We start from the raw sequence: 20000 nt of genomic DNA, 5'->3' as shown, positions 1-20000 counted from the left end.
ATTATCAACCTAATAATAAAAATATGTATAACTAATACTAACACAAAGTGAAACATGCCCAATACATCATTCTGTGCAAATTGTTCTAAACTAACTTCCAGCTCCGATGGAAAACTCCAGTGTGATGGCTGTAAGAAACCAATACATATCTCTTGTGCAGATTTGTCGATTGATGATCGAGTAACAAGACAGAAAGTACGTGGTATATGTATACTTTGTAATGCATGTAGTTCAAGCATTGGAAATATTGCTGAAATCAAGAGTCTTCTAGTGGAGTTTACAGCGAATATTAACAAGAAAATTGAAGATTTTGATACTAAATTATCTCAACTAAATAATAAATTAAATACACTTGATTCGATTGCAAAAACCTGAATTTACTGACAGCATTGTCAATGAAGCCACTGACCGCATATCACTTTCAAAAAATTTTTTGATTAGGGGCGTTCCTGAAACTACAGGAGACGCACAGAGTAAGAAAGATCATGATAAAAATAAAATTAATTTGGCCCTGAAAGTTATCGGAGGTCTAGAAAGCCCTGTAACATTTTATAGAGTAGGTAAACCCAGTCAAAATGGACGTTATCCTCGCATGATAAAGGTGATAATGGATTCTGAACACCACACTCGACAAATTCTTCGTAACAAAAATAAACTTTTAGAAAACAAATCCACCGAAACTTATTCCTTTATTGATGACAAGACACCTATGCAGCAACTTCGATTAAAGGAACTTCGAACTGAACTTTAAACCCGTAAAAGTAATGGAGAAAATGACCTTACGATTAAATATATAAATGGCAGTCCAAAGATCGTGACATTTCGTTCATAATTTTCTTGCACCAAAATTTACAGATTGGCTTCTTATGTATACAAATCTAAACTCTCTTTTATCCAAATTTAATGAATTTATAAGTACTGTTCAACTTTTAAATCCTCATATTATTCTCCTAACAGAAACATGGCTTAATTCATCAATCCCCGATACTATTGTAAACATTGATAATTTTACTATATTTCGCAGAGACAGAGGTACTCGTCGGGGGGGAGGAGTATGCATCTATTTAACAAATGAAATTACTAATATTTTTTCAATAACTAATAAAACAATAGACTTGCCAGGTATAGAAATTATCCATTTACTTGTTACTAACAATTCTTTTACATTTAATATAGTTTGCATATACCGACCTCCGGATACAGTACTTACTGAGGACAATATGCTTATTGACACACTTGAGGAATTATCATCCCTTGAAAATCCCATTGTCGTTGGAGATTTCAATTTTCCTGAGATTAGCTGGCCCATTATTTCCAAAACTGACACTATTAACTCCCAAAATTTGTTTAAAAACTTTGTCATGAACTCAAACTTAATCCAACTAATAACTACCTACAAGGTTTAGAGTTAATAATCATCCTTCAATTTTAGACTTATTTTTTACAAATGATGATCAATTAGTTTTTACACTTGATGTGTCCTCTCCTGTGGGTATTTCTGACCACTCACTTATTACTGCTCACATTCAATTTAATCTAACACCACTTTGCAAAAATAATCTCGTAACCTATGCCACTACTGATTTCTTTACTGTTAATTTTGTTTTGTCCCAGATAGACTGGCAATCTATTTTTCTTAATCACCCAGATCCATCGTCAATGTGGGACTCTTTTCTTCATACTGCTATTACAAAAATTTCTGATAATACAACTGAACGACAAATATACAAAAATCGATTAAAACCTTGGATTAACCTCTCAGCTATCCGCTTAATTCGACATAAACGAAAGCTTTGGCGAACGTATAAACTTACTGGTTCCCTGCATGATTTTCTCGCTCACCGTAATTTTTCTAACAGAGTCAAACAATCGTTGCTAAAACTAAGAACATAATATGAAGAATCTATCATTTCTAGTGGTAACAGTAAAAAAATTTATCGGTACATTCGCACATCTTTATGTTCTAAAGTCTCCATACCATTACTTCAAAAAGATGATGGGTCCATATGTTCTTCTAATAATGAATCTTCGGAATGTTTGTCCTTATTTTTTTCTCAGGTTTTTACAGACGAACCAAATGACACCATTCCTCAAATAATGAGTCCACTTCTCCTTACAACTCTTGATAATATCTCTTTCACTCCAGATGTTATTAAACAACATTTGTCGAAACTACGCAATAATTTATCACCTGGATTAGATGGACTAACTTCCTTTTTCCTTAAACAGTGTGCAGAGTCTGTAGCCATTCCTATATCCTTTATAATGAATACTTCTTTTAATCAGGGTTCTCTTCCCTCATCATGGAAATTGGCTTCGGTTACTCCTATATTCAAGAAAGGAAATAAACTTGACTGCAATAATTATCGTCCAATCAGCCTAGTTCCTATTGTCGGCAAGGTCATGGAATCCATTATTTCTGAAGCTATGTCTGAATTCCTGCTTCAAGAAAATGTCATCCCTCACCAGCAGCATGGTTTTATCAAGGGTCGTTCAACGATCACAAACTTACTTCATTGTATAAGTGACTGGTCTTCATCTTTAAACAATCGACATCCTGTTGATGTAGTCTATTTAGATTTCTCCAAAGCTTTCGATCGTGTTCCCAAACGTCGATTACTAGCTAAATTGGATCACTATGGTATCCGCGGAAAGTTAAACTTTTGGATTCAAAATTTTCTATCAGACAGGTACTTCCGAGTTCGTGTTGGGGAAGCTTATTCACTGGACAAACCAGTCAAGAGTGGAGTTCCACAAGGATCAGTACTTGGACCACTACTATTTTGTATATACACTAGTGATCTTCCTCTTGTTGTATCCAGTAAGGTTTCCATTTACGCAGATGATACTAAATTATATGTGAATCCAATTATTGACCAACATGTTCTTCAAACCGACCTTGACGCAATATTCAAATGGTCCTCAGAGTGGTTACTTCCACTGAATATTGAAAAATGCGTCATACTACATATTGGCAAAAATAACCCATTACTACCGTACTTTATTAATGGGCATCCCATAGAGTCAGTAACCTCCCACAAAGATCTTGGAGTGATAGTTAACAGTAACTTAAATTGGTCTGACCATATAGTGTCCGTGTGTAAACGTGCAAATTCCAAACTGTTTCTAATCCGCAAATGTTTTACACGAATATCTCTAACCTCAATGAGTAAACTTTACTCTATATACGTCAGACCTATTCTTGAGTTTGCCGGACCAGTGTGGAGTCCAGATCTTAACCGTGATAAAGTCTTACTTGAAAATGTTCAACGTAAAGCCACAAGACTGCCATTTGGCCGTGTAAGACCTAATTATGAAGACAGACTATCCTTGGCTCATCTAACAACATTTGAACATCGACGTCTTCGAGGTGACCTAATTATATCCTTCCGTATTTTAAAATATAATTTTGGAAACCTTAACACAATATTTACGCTAAGTCTAGACGAACGATTAAGAGGTCATCGTTATAAATTAAAGAAGGAACAGACGACAACAAGATCCAGAATGAACTTTTTACCAATCAGAATATTTAACCTCTGGAATAACTTAGATGAAGACACCATATCGGCAACTAGTGTTAACATTTTTAAAAATAGACTTGATAATTCTTTATTTTCTTTGCAAGACTGAATAATTTTAGGACGGCATTATTTATTGTTTCAAAATTTTGTTTGAAATTGTAATCTTTAAAATTTTTATTAGTTTTATAACGATATTTTTCTTTGTTTTGAACATTATGGGAGCTTTACAGGATTGAATTGTTTTAGGGCGACATTGTTTTATTGTTTCAATATTTTTATTTGATGTTTGTTAATTTTTAACTTTATTCTTAATTTGTATTACTTGTAAAATGATATTTCTCTTTGTTTTTGGGCATAATAGGAGCTCGCTCCTCTGCCCTTATTTGATTTATAATAATAATAATAATAATAATAATAATAAAACCTGTGGGAGTTTTTTGTCAGTTCTTCTATCAGGCGCGGCCCCCTGCGAATGGGGGATGCTTTCTGGGTATTCGTAGCGCCAATACCCAGAGAGTAGCAGGAATACTTGCCGTGGAACAAAAACTGACACCTGGCAGTAGGTATAAAATGCACACCCATGAGAATGGAGATTAATAATTTATGTTTAGGATCGCTGCCTGGGGATCGTCAGGGCACGTCTGGAGCCGGCGCTGGACGTGACAGCATGCGGGACGTCGGTGGCAGGGTGTTGAGGAGGCGGGCCCCTGTCATACAATCAGCTACAGCCCAACCACAACCACAACCACAAGCGAGCCAAACAACAACAAGAGCTCCACCCGCCGAAGGTGCTGCGCTGGATCATCAGCCGGCGCTCACTCAAGCGGGACGACCGAGGCAGCGCATGAAATGGACTGTGTCCATTAATGAAAACATTTTGCGCTTCTACTACAAGGTGACAAACCTCGGTCAAGAAACAATCGGCTACCGTCAACAGCTGTATGCCGAATTTTGCAGGACATACCCAGATATTCAAGTATCGGAGCAACGAGTATCGGACCAATACCGGGTAATTATAAGAAACAACCTTATCCCAGAGACTAGACGCAATACCATCAGAAGCGAAGTCGAACGGGAGATTCAGAACGATGTTGTAATTGAAGATCAAATCCCTGTTGAAGTTCATGAGCAGATTTCTGAGCTTGCCATACAAGAAACTCAACCTGACAATACTGAGCAGGAAAATAACGAGTTACGTGATAACCTAGTAAGCGAAATGGCACGTGCGGTACAGGAGTTTAATGGAACAAACCCACTTAGCAGACCACCGCTACCACGAATAAACTCTTGTAAGAAACTAGGTGCGCTGTTACAAATTGTGAACACTGAAGTCCTACCCAATTATGTCGCAGAAGCCCACACATTAGAATATTTGCACATGCTAATCTACTGTGCAGCAACAGCAATTGCTAATGTAATGGGCGTTAAGATGAGAACACGACGAGGTACTAATAACGAAAGAACTGGTAACAGAATTGCACCTTGGGAAAAAAGACTGCTCGGAAAGATTGAATTGCTGCGTAGGGATATTGGTCAAGTCACAGAATACATACGAGGTGTAAGAAGTACAAGAGTCATCAGGAGAGCTGAAGAAATAATGCTGAGTACCGCAAGACACTCAAGATATGATCCAGAAAACAACACAGCCCATCAGTGTCTGGATACATTAAAACAAAAACTCTCCGTTTATTCAGGGCGACTAAGGAGGTACAAAGTTAGTAACAACCGCAAAAGCGACAATGCTCTTTTTGAGAGTTCTGAGAAGGCGTTCTATCGAAAACTCAATTCCACTGTAGAACGTGTCGATAAGACTTACCCAAGCCAAGAAGAAATTCATGAGTTTTGGGGAAATCAACTTTCCACACCAGCTGTTCTTAACAACAATGCTGGATGGATAGAAGATACGACACAGAACTGCCAACACTACATTACTACCCTTTACGAACCCTTCACTACTGAAGAAGTCTCAAATATCATCAAAGAGCTTCATAACTGGAAATCTCCTGGACCAGATGGAGTTCAAAACTTTTGGCTCAAGAAGTTTTGGAGTGTTCATGAATGCTTATCAACATTAATTAATCATGTTATTTCTAATCCGCAGGATATACCAGCATTCCTAACTCAGGGTACCACTTATCTAATACCGAAGGATCAAAATAACACCCAAGATCCAGCCAAATACCGCCCAATTACTTGTCTTCCAACTTTGTATAAATTGGTCACATCCTGTGTAGCCCGGCGTATCTATCAACACTGTGCTCTGAACAATATCATAGAGCCTCAACAGAAAGGATGCGCTAAGGGTTCCATGGGATGCAAAGAACAACTCATCATCGACTCAGTCATTTCTAACCAGGCATATTCCAAAAAGAGGAATCTTTTTACTGCCTTCATTGATTACAAGAAGGCCTTTGATTCAGTGCCGCATGAATGGCTTATAGATATATTGAGAATATATAGAGTCGATGATAATATAGTGACCTTTTTAGAGCATATAATGACAGAGTGGAAAACTAGAATTCACCTTCAAATACCTGGTGAAGTTAACATCGAAACTGAAAATATCGTAATCAGCCGGGGCCTGTTTCAAGGAGATTCGTTGAGTCCTCTGTGGTTCTGTCTAGCTATGAACCCACTATCTCAGCTATTGAACTCCTCAGATGCAGGTTTTAGCATCAAAAATAACAACAATGTGGTGGCGAAGCTTAATCATTTATTGTACATGGATGATTTGAAATTAATGGCTTCCACTCGAAACCAACTCGACGAGATGCTAAAAACTGTAGAAACTTTCTCTAATGATATTAGTATGCACTTTGGACTAGATAAGTGCCGTATTTTAAATATAGTCCGAGGAAAAGTACAGCCCGGAGGATTCGATATGCAAAATGGCCAGAACATCGAGGCCATGGGTGAAAACGATATGTATAAATATCTTGGAGTAAAGCAAGCGCGGAAAATTGACCATAAACAAATGAAAACAGAGATAACTACTGAGTTTACACGAAGGGTAAAACAGCTGCTTCGCTCACACCTTAACAGTAGAAATTTGTTTAAGGCACTAAACACCTACGCATGTTCCGCGCTTAGCTACTCATTTGGTATTATTAAGTGGACAAAAACAGATATAGAAGCTCTTCAGCGAAAAGTACGAACACACCTCACAAAGGCACAAAAACACCATCCTAAAAGTGCAGTAGAAAGAACAACATTACCACGGAATCTAGGAGGAAGAGGACTTATGGATATAGGTGAGCAATTAGATAAACAAATTGCTAATTTAAGAACTTATTTTCAGATGCAGGCTGAAACATCTACTCTACATCGCGCTATCTGCGCAGTAGATGACACAACACCGATAAAACTGGGGGAAGCAGAACTGCGCATAAACCACCTTACTAAGGACGAAAAAGTGCGCGCCTGGATGGGTAAACCTCTGCACGGGCGACATCCCAATGAGGTCAGCCAAGATTATGTCGACAATATAGCGTCGAACTACTGGTTGACATCAGGAAAGATGTTCCCTGAAACGGAGGGTTCATTACTGGCCATTCAGGATCAGGTTATACCAACCAGAAATTACCTGAAATATATCATCAAAGACCCCCATGTTCAAAACGACAGATGCCGATATGGATGTCAAGCCCAAGAAACCATCCAACATCTTACAGGGGGCTGCCAGGCATTTGCTGCAACTGAGTACAAGGAACGGCATGACGCAGTGGGAAAAATCCTTCATCAGGAGATAGCTATCAAGCTGGGACTTCTCCAAACCGACCATCTCCCATATTATCAATACGTCCCTGAGAGTATGCTTGAGGATGGCAACTACAAGCTATACTGGGACCGCACTGTGCTCACAGACCAAACAGTGGCGCATAATAGACCAGATCTCGTATTAGTCAATAAATTAACGAGACAAACAACCCTCATTGATGTGGCGATTCCTAACAACAATAATCTACGTACTAAATTTACTGAAAAAATCGCCAAGTACAGAGATCTGGAAATTCAAATACGGAGACAATGGAGAATGCAAAGTACCCAGACGATACCGATTATTATGTCTACTACTGGAGTCATTCCGAAGACCCTCCTCGAAAGCATAAAAAAGCTGGGTCTTAATGAACATCTTTATAAGACCATGCAGAAAGCAGTACTACTCGCAACGGCCAGATGTGTACGAAAATTTCTGGGAGATACACCTGCATACCAAGTCACCTAGGGCTCGAAAACACGGAAAGAGTCCCACCAGAGCTCAATCCTTTTGATACCGTAGGTATCTGGGATGAGTCAATTTTCCCCTTAGAGGGAGTGTGAGCCGTATGGCTAAATCTGATAATAATAATAATATTACAAACCGTTTTAGAGCAATAAATAAATCGTGCGTTTGTAAGAAAAATTTCAACACCCCCTATCTCAGAAACAAAGCATTTGCGGGCATACGTTTATAAGGTAAACTGTCATTATTTTATCATGCAGAATTACTTCTTAAAGTTTGCCGTACTTATTTAAAAACACCCTATATTGACGAAAAACAGGGGCAGTTGTTAAAGTGCCTAACTTTTTTATTATCCAACATAAGCGAATGAATCAAAAATCGGAATGTTAAGAAAACCTAAAGCTATAGTTGGGTTTTAATTTCAGTATTTTATAAAAGCTAGAACATTCCACAGGGTGTTCCAAAATTTGAGAAAAAAACACAGTTTGATTCGTACACCCTGTATACAATGACAATATACCTGTCTAGCAGCAATATTATTACAGCGATATTGGTAAGTAATAAGGCTATACATATTAATAGAATTACTTAAATCAGACGTCAGGTTTAGGAAATACAAGACATTAAAAATGACCCATTTTTGGGGTGGCGGTTTTTTGTGCCGGTGAGTGTAGTTCTCCATTTTCATTTTTGTTGTCTTCATTGAATCGTTGCTTTATTCCTGGTATAATTATGTTACCGACTCTTGCGTTCATGTCTCCTAAAATGTATATTATCTCATTGGCTGGTATTTCGTCGACTGTTTGTTGAAGCTCGTTATAAAAGTGGACTCTGTCGACTTCAGGCTTCAGGCTGTCGGCTTCAGGCAGTTTTCTGGGCTATAAACTCCTATAATATTTATTATTTGCTTCTCTAATTTGATCTTAGTAACTACGATTCTTTCTGATATGTATTAACATTCATATATGTTATCTGCCCATTTTTGTGTATCATCAAGGCCACGCCTTCTTTGGCTCTCGTATTTTTTGGTACACCACTATAAATCAAGAAGTATTCCCCAAGCCGCATCTGTCCTTTCCCTTTCTTTTTTTGTTTCCTGGATCGCGCATATCTCTATCTTATTTTCTCTCAGTTCCTTTTCTAACTCTTGGTCTCAATGATTTTATACTCCATGTCGCAATTCTGAGTATATTTTTCCTATTCTTTGTCCTGATTCTCGCTGTTTTCGTCATCTGTGTATCCGTCCTGTTCCGAGGCATCCCGTTGGTTCTTTGAGCATTGCTTCATTTTACGATAGGTAGGTTGCTAACCTCGCCTATTAACCCTCCACTTTTATCCGGGCTTTTTTTGTACATTTATTTTATTTATTGATATTTTCAATAATCTCGTGTTCCTATTGTTTACGCACACAATTGAATAGTACAATAGATATCGTTTTATGATATTAATACTTAGTACTTAATACGACATTAATAATTAGATACAAATAAATACTTACAAGCAAATGATATCAAAGGTATTTATTTCCAATCCTATTTTGTTACAGGTCACATCTTCAACTTTGGCACTTAATTGAAAGAACTCCATTTCTTGATTAACTAGATTAGACGCATAGTAATAGAGTTCAGAGTCATCTTGTATAAATTCTTTAGGTATACATTGAGTTCTGTATATAAATTCTCGGTCAAATTTAGTTTTATCTAAACTGAAGTTCTAAAAAAACATTTTATGGATATATACACTTAGAAAATGAATTCATATATATTAATAATTTTAGGAATCATAATCCAGTAGTATTTGCGATAGAATCTAGACCAAAGAAAATAAGAAAAACCATCATCCCAGCGTTAGACTTAAGACAACTTAAATCTGAACACCTACGACAAACAGTGTGAGGAGAAATAAACACCAGCCTCAGTGTAGCAGAAAGCCAAATCGGCAGAAGAGACAACACAGATAAAAACCTAAGTATACAAACGCTATAATAAGAACTACGGGAAAGAAACACCTAACAAAATCTGCAAAGAAGCATAAGGTGTGGATGACGCCAGACATACTAGAACTAATGGATGAAAGACCATAAAGAACATAAAGCAAAGAATTAAGAAGGCCAAAGAATCATAGATTAAAGAACACTGCGTAGAAATAAAAAACTATGCAAGAAAGTATGACACATTCAATATACATAAAAAAGTAAAAGAAATTACAGGAACCCGAAGAAGGCATCAAATAAGTTTGCTTAGGAACAAAGACAGAAAGATTATTATAGATTTAACAGAGAAAATTAATAGATGGAGTCAATACAGAGAATTATTTGAGGACAACAAAAATAATATTGTTCAGTTAGAAATCAGTGTAATCAGTTAAATCTCAGTGAAGTAGAAATGGCACTTAGAAATTCCAAAACTGGAAAGGTAAATGGACCTGATGAAGTTCCTACTGAATTGCTAAAGCTTTTGAATGATGGATCAATAAGTATATTATTGCACTTATATAACACAATATACAATACAGGTATTATACCTCAAGGGTGGATGTTTTCAACATTCGATACACTGCCAAAAAAGTTCAATGCTAAAGAATTTTCAGAACATCAAACAATATCTTTAGTGAGCCATCTACTAAAGACATTTCTAAAATTCATCCACAACCGATTTTATCAATACTTGGAGTCAGATATTAGTAATACACAGTTGGAGTTCAAAAAAGGACTAGGTACTCGAGAAGCTCTCTTCGGTTTGAATGTTCTTACGCAAAGATGCCTAGGCGTTAATCAAGAAGCATATGCATGTTTTATCGATTTTGAAAAGGCATTTGACAGAGTGCGCCATGATAAGCTAAGAGACAATATTGAAAGGAAGGACATAGATAATAAAGATCTGCAAATAATTCTCAGTCTATATTGGAATCAGAAAGCTAACATCAAAATAGAAAATGAGACATCACAAGCAATAGAAATACGTAGAGGACTACGACAGGGATGCATTCTGTCACCACTTCTATTTAATGTATATAGTGAAAGCATCTGCCAGGAAGCCGTTTTGCTAGCAAACAAAGGAATCGTAATCAAAGGAGAGGTTGTAAATAATATTCGATACGCGGACGACACTGTGCTAGTTACGATAACAGTGGAAGAACTACAAAGATTATTTACAAACATAAATATTGCTTGCAACAGTTATGGCATAAATATCAATATCAAAAAAACCAAGTATATGGTCTTCAGTAAAAACATGACACAACCAGCACATATTAGTATAAATGGCATTTATATTGAAAAATTATCGAGTTACAAATACTTGGGAACTTTAATAAACGAAACTGGAGACCAAAACAATAAAATAAAAAGACGTATCGAAATTACCAGTACCACCTTCATAAATATGAGAAAATTCTTCTGCAACCGAAATACAAGCACCCCGTTAGGATTAAGAATGCTACGTATTTAATACGCTATTATACGGTGTAGAGCAGGGGTGGGCAAATACTTTTAAGCGCGGGCCAAAATGAAATTTTCAAAATGTCTCCCGGGCCGGAGAACTATACCACAGGATAGGAAACAATTGTTTCCTATTCTGTATCTGTGACTATACCCATTATGTACGCTACGCACAAGCTAATGTTTTTGGTAGTTTTTTTCTGCCCAAGAAATTTTTTGACAAATACTATAAGTATCATTTTAAAACATTTGGACAAGTACATTTGACTGTTAATAAATAATAGTAATAATAAATTGTCTTACTTAGGTGTACATGCGAAAAACTTTTTAATATGGTCCATTGTATTAAGCCATAACCAGGTTCCAGATAAAAAATGAAATTCAGAAATTCGACCAAGAATAGAGTAATCAAGAGCAGCTTTTTTGAAGATAAAAAGAAATTTCTGAATAAACAAAATCTGCAAATCTGATATCAGATGGTAAAATTTTATGTCAAGTCAACCATCATAGACGAAATTTAAAGGAGACAACTGATCTTGTATGGTCATGTAGAAAAGATGGACGATGACAGGCTGCCAAAACAAATTTTAAAATGGACGCCAAGGAAAACAAGGAAGAGAGGAAGGCCAAAATAATCCTGACTTTGACTAGGGGGCATTCAGAAGGCAATGTCGGAAAGGAACCTTCACCCTGGCGAATGCAACAACCGACGAAGCTGGAAACTGGGAACCGGAAGGCGGGGAACGCCGTGAAAAACCGGGATAATAATAAAAATGTTATATCCACTCTATTCTTCTTTATTGGATTGTTCTTCTTCTTCTTGCAGTACCGTCTTCTATCGGAGGTTGGCTACCATCACAGCAATCCTAACTTTGTTGGCTGCAGCTCTGAACAATTGTATTGAACTGCGTCCGTGCCACTCCCTCAAATTTTGCAACCAGGAAATCCTTCTACGTCCCACATTTCTCCTTATCGAGATAATTGAGCCTTAGTGGGGAGTACTTTTCCCCTCTCAATATGTGGCCTAGATATTCCAGTGTTCTCGTTTGTATGGTTTTTATGACTTCGCATTCCTTTCCCATTTTCAGCAAAATATTGGATTGTTCATGCTGACTTAATGAAAAATCTGGAAGCTTTTTAGGAGAACTTTGAAAATGCCATGGACCGATCATATTACGAACGAAATGGTGTTATACAGAATGGGGAAGGACTAGAGAACTTTTGATCTTCATTAAAAGGAGAAAGAGAGCAAGGAGAAAGGGCACATACTTAGATGTGATCAGTACGTTGTTGTAAGTTGTTGCAGCAGCTTATTATGAAGGGTAAACTCGAAGGAAAAGGGGTCCTGGTAGACGACAAACGACGTGGCCGAAAAATATTCGCGTCTGGACCGGGTTAAACACACAGAAAATTTTAAGAAGAGCAGAAGATAGAGATTCATTATTTATATGAAAACTACGAACACCAATACTGTTGATTTGAACAAAATCGCCTAAAAGAGATAAACAGCGTAAGCGCAAAATTTCGGACCAATGCTTTTTAAATGCATTCATTTTTTTTTAATCCTGAGAAAAGTAATAAAATATTTTTGAAAAATTTAAACGCAGAATGAAAGATTATATTATTACCAAGGGCCGAAAGTCCCTTAGAATAAACAAAAAGTTTCTTTTAAATCACACTTAAGTTTCTCTTTTTTTCACCCCTGTGACTTATTAAAATAAACATTATAGAAGTTTTCAGAGACTTTTCGGCCCTCTGTAATAATGTAATATTTCATTCTGCGTTTAAAGTTTTCAAAAATACTCTCAGGATTCAAAAACGAATGAATGCATTTTAAAAGCATTTGCTCGAAATTTTGCGCGTACGCTCTTAAAAAAATTGCTTGCGGGATTTCTAAACGGGCCGGATAAATTAAGCAAAACTACTACAAAAAGTAAGTTACCCCTGGTGTAGACGTTTGCGCTCTCAAACCGAACAACATAAAAAATATTGACACTTTCGAGATGTGGTGCTACCGTGGAATGCTGAAGATAAGTTGGGTTGAAAGAGTCACAAACTTTGAAGTAATACGAAAGATAGGAAAAGGCCCAGAAATATTGTTAACGATAAAACGAAGAAACCTCGAATATTTGGGTCATCTGATGAGAGGACATAAATACGCATTATTTCAAAATATGATGAAAGGAAAATAGAAGGAAAACGGAATCCAGGCCGTAGAAGAATGTCATGGTTGCGGAACTTGAGAGAGTGGTTTGGCTGCTCCACTAATGAACTCTTTAGGTCAGATGTAAACAAGATCACGATAGTCTTGATGATTTCCAATATCCGATAGGAGTGGCAAAAGAAGAAGAGGATTGTAATGAAAATTACATTTATGACTAACTTAAGATCCACGTTTCGATTTACACTCCGGAAATCGTTTACAAACATATATTATTTTAAACATTTTGCGAAAATATACAGGGTGTCCCGAAAAGATTGGTCATAAATTATACCACAGGTTCTGGGGTCAAAAATAGATTGATTGAGCCTCACTTACCTATATACAAAAGTGCACACAAAAAAAAGTTAAATGCCCTTTGACCTCACAAAATAAAAATCGATTTTTTTTCATATATCGAAAACTCTTAGAGATTTTTTATTGAAAATGAACATGTGGCATTCTTTTGGCAGTAAAATTAAAAAAAAAAATTAAAGTGAAATTTGTGCATCCCATAAAAATTTTATGGGGGTTTTGTTAACTTCAACCTCCCAAACTTCTGTGTACGTTCCAATTAAATTATTATTGTGGCACCATTAGTTAAACACAATGTTTTTAAAACTTTTTATCTCCTAGTACTTTTTCGATAAGCCAGTGTTTATCGAGATATTTTGAATATTTGTCGAATCCACCACATATCTGTATATGGTTAAGTACGATTTTAGACCTGTTAATAATCTGAAAATTTATTTATAATTACATTTTTAGGTATATTTTGAAAAAGTAGCCGCATCTCGATAAAAGGTGATTTATCAAAAAAAGACTAAGAGGTAAACATTTTTTAAAAACTGTTTTTAACTAATGGTACCACAATAATAGTTTAATTGGAACGTACACAAATATTTGGGGGGTTTAAAGGAACAAAATCTTCATAAAATTTTTATGTAAATATATTAAAAAAGAAGCCGCATCTCGATAAAAACTGGCTTATCGGAAAAATACTAAGAGGCAAAAAAGGTTTTAGAATGTTGTGTTTAACTAACGGTACCATAATAATGAATTAATTTGAACGTACACAAAAAATTTGGAGGGGTTTAAGGGAACAAAACCCCCATAAAATTTTTATGTGGTGGACAAATTTTACTATAATTTTGTTTTATGATGTTCCTGCCATAATAATGGTACATATTCATTTTCAATAAAAAATTTTTAATAGTTTTCGATATATTGAAAAAAATCGATTTTCATTTTGTAATTTCAGAGGGCTGTAACTTTTTTTATGAGCACATTTGTACTAAGGTAAGTTAGGTTCAACCGAACTATTTTTGACCCCAGAATCTGTGGTATAATTTGTGACCAATCTTTTCGGGACACCCTGTATAACCAATAAGTTGTTGCTGGTTGGTTATTTTTTTAAATTTACAGTTGACTTACGGTCTTGTAGGCAATACCATATTGTATATTGTTGAAAAACATCTAAATGTGGTGTTCTTACGTTCGGAATATCAAATTCTGACTGTTTTGTTTCTTTTTTCTTTGTATTATATATTTTTGTAATGTGTTCTAATGTAAATTATATGTTTCTGTATTGTGTGTTGCATATGTATTCTGTATAACTTTTAGATGATAATATATTCCCAACTATCCTTCCGCTATTGTTGGTATATTCTTGTTATTGACTCCTTTTAGTATTGGTAACCAAAGCCTGCTAAGTTCTGTTGATTGGTTTGCTACACATTTTTCTTCGTTAAGTAGGATGAGAGTAGGTTCTTGCATCATCAATGGCGCTGCAACTCTTCGTGAGTCTTTGCTGCGTTTACTATTGTCTTCCATGTTTGTCGGTCCTATGCCACTAATTCCCATGGTCACACTCCCATTTTTCCTAGATCGTATTTGACTTTATCTTTCCACCTTTTTCTAGGCCGCCCTACAGACCTTCTTCCATCTGGCCTTTCCCAGAACACATTGTTTATAAGGTGATTGTCGTTCCTGCGTATCACATGCCCTGTCCATCTGAGTCTATTAGCCTTTATATATCTGACTAGGTTTTCTTTTCCGAATAGAGACTCTAGCTCGTTATTGTATCTGCGCCTCCATTCGTTTGTCACGCTGTCTCTTCAAGGGCCATATATCACTCGAAGGATTTTACGTTCCCACACCAGCAATTTATTTACTTCTCTTTTTGTTAGCGTCCATGTTTCGCTTCCATACGCGACTGCTGGTCGTATTATGGTCTTATATATCTGGATTTTTGCACCTTGTGAAAGAAGTTTTAACTTCAATAGATGTTTCATTGCAAAGAAAGTTCTGTTTCCTGCCATTATTCGCGTTTCAACTTCTCGCTCTAATTTGTTGTCATTTGTGATTGTTGCTCCTAGATATTTAAATTCTTTAACCACTTGATCTAACAATATTAGCAAAATCAAAGAAAGAATTGAGAAGAATTGTGAAAAAGACAGAAAAAGAAGCAAATAGGTTTGGCCTAAAGATAAATGAAAAGAAAACTAAATACATGATAATGGGTGATACGCAGCAAGACAATGAATAGTTTATAAAAATACAAGTGGAGAAAGATTGCATATACAGTTTTGACAGAGTGGAAGAGTTTACTTACCTTGGTGTGAAAGTAATGGAAAGTTTACATGAGGATAAAGAAATAGAATCCAGAATTACAAAAGGCAACCAGAAATACGGAATGCTGAGATCCTTAATGAAGTCAGAGTTTGTTTCAAGAAAAACAAAAGAAAGAATTTACAAGACAGTGATTAGAGCTACGGTTTTATATGGAGCTGAATTATGGGTTTTAAGAAAGGCAGACGAAGAAAGATTAGAAAGATGGGAGAGGAAAATTCTCCGATCAATTTACGGAGGCATAAATGCACAAATGGGATGGAGAAGAAGGACAAATAAAGAGTTGGAAGAGCTGTATGCGGAACAAAAAATCACCGCAATAATAAAGGCGCATAGAATAAGATGGCTGGGACATGTGCAAAGATTGGAAAACCATACAATGACCAGGATGATATTGAACAGGAAACCAGTAGGGAAAAAAGGAAAGGAAGACCCCGTAAAAGATGGTTTGACAGCGTCCAAGCAGATTTACGAGAATTAAAAATAGATAACTGGAAAAAAAAGGTATTAGACAGAAGAGAATGGAGAGGAGTGGTAAGAAGAGCGCAAGAGAAATTGTAACAGAACAATGTGCGATGAATTGTAAAATGAGAGCTATATATATGTATATATTTATATGATATATTTTTAATGGACAAATTAATATTGTATTATATTGTAGATATGTATAGTAAAAAAATGTAATTGTGTTTTTCACCCCCAGGGCCTACATGGCCTGTTGAGCAAAATAAATAATAAAACCACTTCAAAGTTATGATTGTTTATAATAATATTTTGCTTTATTCGCCGTCCGAGGCAATAATATTCGTTTCGTAGCAATATTTTTTTCCATGTATGGATCTTTGGCTTTTCCCTTTTTTATGTCAGTTTCTCTCGTGATTATTGGTGCATCTTCCATTGTACTCTGTGCTCGTTATGCCAGGCATGTTTGAACACCTGAGATTTGTCGACGTCTCTGTTATTGATGTATGTTTCGTGCACATTTATTCTAACATTTAGTGGTCTTATCGTTTCTCACATTTTCCGGTCTCTCAACTTTATTGCAATCACAGGGTATTTTACAGGTGCAGTTCTTTGATCTTACTTGCGTGTTGTTGTGTTTAGTTTTGGACCGGATAGATTTCAGTTTGTTGGTTGTTTTGGATGTTGTTGTGAGGTATTTGTTTCCTATCCTTTCCATTTTTTTCAAGGGCATTTTCTTCATCAGCATTAATAATCGAGTCGAATTGATTCCCAAGTTAGGTTGGAACTATCTTTATAATCTGAATCGGATAAGAAAAAGTAGCAACGTAAATTTCCTCTAAGTACCTGGACGTATTAGTATTAAAGGGAACGAAAAATTGGACCTACTTGCCATACGAGAAGGAGCAAAAGAAGCATAGTCGAAATGACTATATCGAACTGGATGAGACAGATGAAACTTTTACGAACAAATGGGTCTTAAAAATTTGAGAGCTTTTAACCAAAAACCTTCAAAAAAGGTATCCAAAGATCTACTAGATATGAATAGGAATTATTTGCGAATTATAGTAGGTATCTACCTCATATTCACGAAATTGCAGATACCTACATACCTAAAGTACGAATTGCAGATTTTAACAGGCCGAAGATTAGAAGGTGGAACATGTTTTGTGCAACAGTATTGGATAGTATTAGGCTCAATACATTTAAGTATTATCGAATACAGCCCTATAATTTGGTAGAAGTATCACCAAAGATCATAATATACTTTGTAAACTAACTGGCTTGAAATGTCAACTCTAACATGGGAATAAACCACAATAAACCTCTTAGATCGATGGGAAGGGTAATTAAGCTCCCAAACATACAGGGTGCTCCAAACCTCTGGTTTTCTTTGATTACGACTAAACTATGGGATCTACAAAAAAATGTTTTTAGCAAAACTAATGTATATCAAAACCGTCTATAATTTAAAATTATTTTTAATTATACAGGGTGAGTCAGAACGACGGTATGAACCAAAGTTTTATTTTTTTAAATAGAACACCCCATATATTAAATGATTTTTGAATATACTTTTTTAAAATATGAAAAATTTGTATAAGGTCTTATAAGCCTAAAGTTAATATATTTCGAAATACTTACATTTTTATTGAGAAAAATGGTAATATTTGTAGGGCTGTGGATTATGTTTCCAAAGTAATAAAAATTTAAGTGGTAGGTCAAAGTTTTTATAATATAGTATCATTTTTAAATAATTTAATATCTTTTACTTATAGCCATAAAATATACAGTATGATCACTATTTGCAAATACAAAATTTTCTTATTTTTTTTAATGGAACACCCTGTATATTAGTATTGCATTTTGTAGTAAATATTACAACCTTTCTTTTGGTACAAGGTTTTTTGTACATAGCATGTTTGGTTTTGTAAATATTTAAAAAAGGACTATAGATTTTACGTTTCGCGGATATTTTATATCTGCGATAATTTTAATTAAATTTTTTTGCAAAAAAAAATTAAAATCTGATTTTAGAAACATACACTAAAATATCAAAGATGAAAATAAAAACGTAAGTACAGTTTAAAATAAAACGTATGCAATTGCAACTTAATTGAATTTAATAACTTTAAAATTATGTTACAAACAATATTTTACCATATTAATAAGTAATTAATATGGATAAATTAATTATTAAATTAAACAACCAATTTTAAAATCTACCCTAGAAATTTTTCTACCCTAGTAAATTTATTGTATCCAATTTCGATAGTTAAATTGTATTTACGAGTAAGATCAGTTAATAACTTTTTAATTTACCTACACCTTGAGAACGTATAAAGTATGCTTTGAAACAAATGAACGTTATAGAAGTATTATATTATGAAGTAAATAGTATCTATGTAGTCGTGTCACAAAAGCTGGTAATAATTTCTAATGGTTTCGCCCAAAACCAATGTCATATTCACCAATTGTTCGGTTGAAAAATTAAAATTTAAAATATAAAAAATTTACAAAAATTTCAACTACAAAATTATTACCAGCTTTTGTGACACCATTTAACATTCATTTGTTTCAAAGCATACTTTATAATTATGTTCTCAAGATGTAAGTAAATTTAAAAGGTAAATTAAAAGTTTAACTGATCTTACTCGTAAATACAATATAACTAACAATTAATATGGTACAAGAAAGTTGCTGTGGTAGAAAAATTACTAGGTTAGATATCAAATTTGGTTGTTTATTTAATTTAGTAACTAATTTATGCATTCATTAGTATGGTAAAATATTTTTTGTAAAATAATTTTAAGATATTAAATTCAATTGAATTGTACTAGTATACGATTTATTTTAATCTTTAATTACATTTTTATTTTTATATTTAATATTTTAATATATGTTCCTAAACCAAGATTTAAATTTTTTTTTTTCAAAAAAATTTTTTAATAAATATCCGCAAAAAGGTAAAGTCTATAGTTTTCTTTAAATATCTACAAAACGAAACATGATAGGTAAATACATCCTTATACCAAAAGAAAGGTTGTAATATTTACTACAAAAGGCAATACTAATATACAGGGTGTCCCATTAAAAAAAATGAGAAAATTTTATATTTGCAAATAGTGATCACACTGTATACATTATGGATATAATATGTCAAATATGTTAATTTATTTAAAAATAACAGTATACTAAAAAAACTTTGACATGTGATAAAAAATTTTATTACCTTGAAAGCCTAATTCACAGCCTTTTGAATATTACCATTTTTCTCAATAAAAGTGTAAATATTGAAAAATTTTAACTTTAGACCTACAATACCTTATATAAATTCTTAATGTTTTTAAAAAATATATTCAAAAATGATTTAATATATAGGGTGTTCCATTTAAAAAAAAACACAACTTTCCTACCGTCGTTCTGACTCACCCTGTATAATCTAAAATAATTTTAAATTATAGACGGCGTCGATATACATTAATTTTGTTAAAAACATGTTTTTGTATATCCCATAATTTA

General features: G+C 34.6%; 1 protein-coding gene across 5 annotated transcripts in view; it reads right to left on the bottom strand.

Moving 5' to 3' along the window:
- The window catches only part of LOC114343304 (nose resistant to fluoxetine protein 6-like), a 175635-nt gene that overhangs the window by 122548 nt on the left and 33087 nt on the right, over positions 1–20000 (bottom strand). For all 5 annotated transcript variants that reach the window (XM_050649803.1, XM_050649800.1, XM_028294114.2 and 2 more), the window contains exon 3: positions 9245–9459. In XM_050649803.1, coding sequence (XP_050505760.1) covers positions 9245–9459 — 215 coding nt within the window. The remainder of the gene's footprint in view (positions 1–9244; positions 9460–20000) is intronic.

This window comes from Diabrotica virgifera, chromosome 4, assembly GCF_917563875.1.
Source record: "Diabrotica virgifera virgifera chromosome 4, PGI_DIABVI_V3a".
Classification (NCBI taxonomy): Eukaryota; Metazoa; Arthropoda; class Insecta; order Coleoptera; family Chrysomelidae; genus Diabrotica; species Diabrotica virgifera.
Note: the sequence above shows the minus strand (reverse complement) of the source record. Positions and strands in the feature narration are given on the sequence as shown.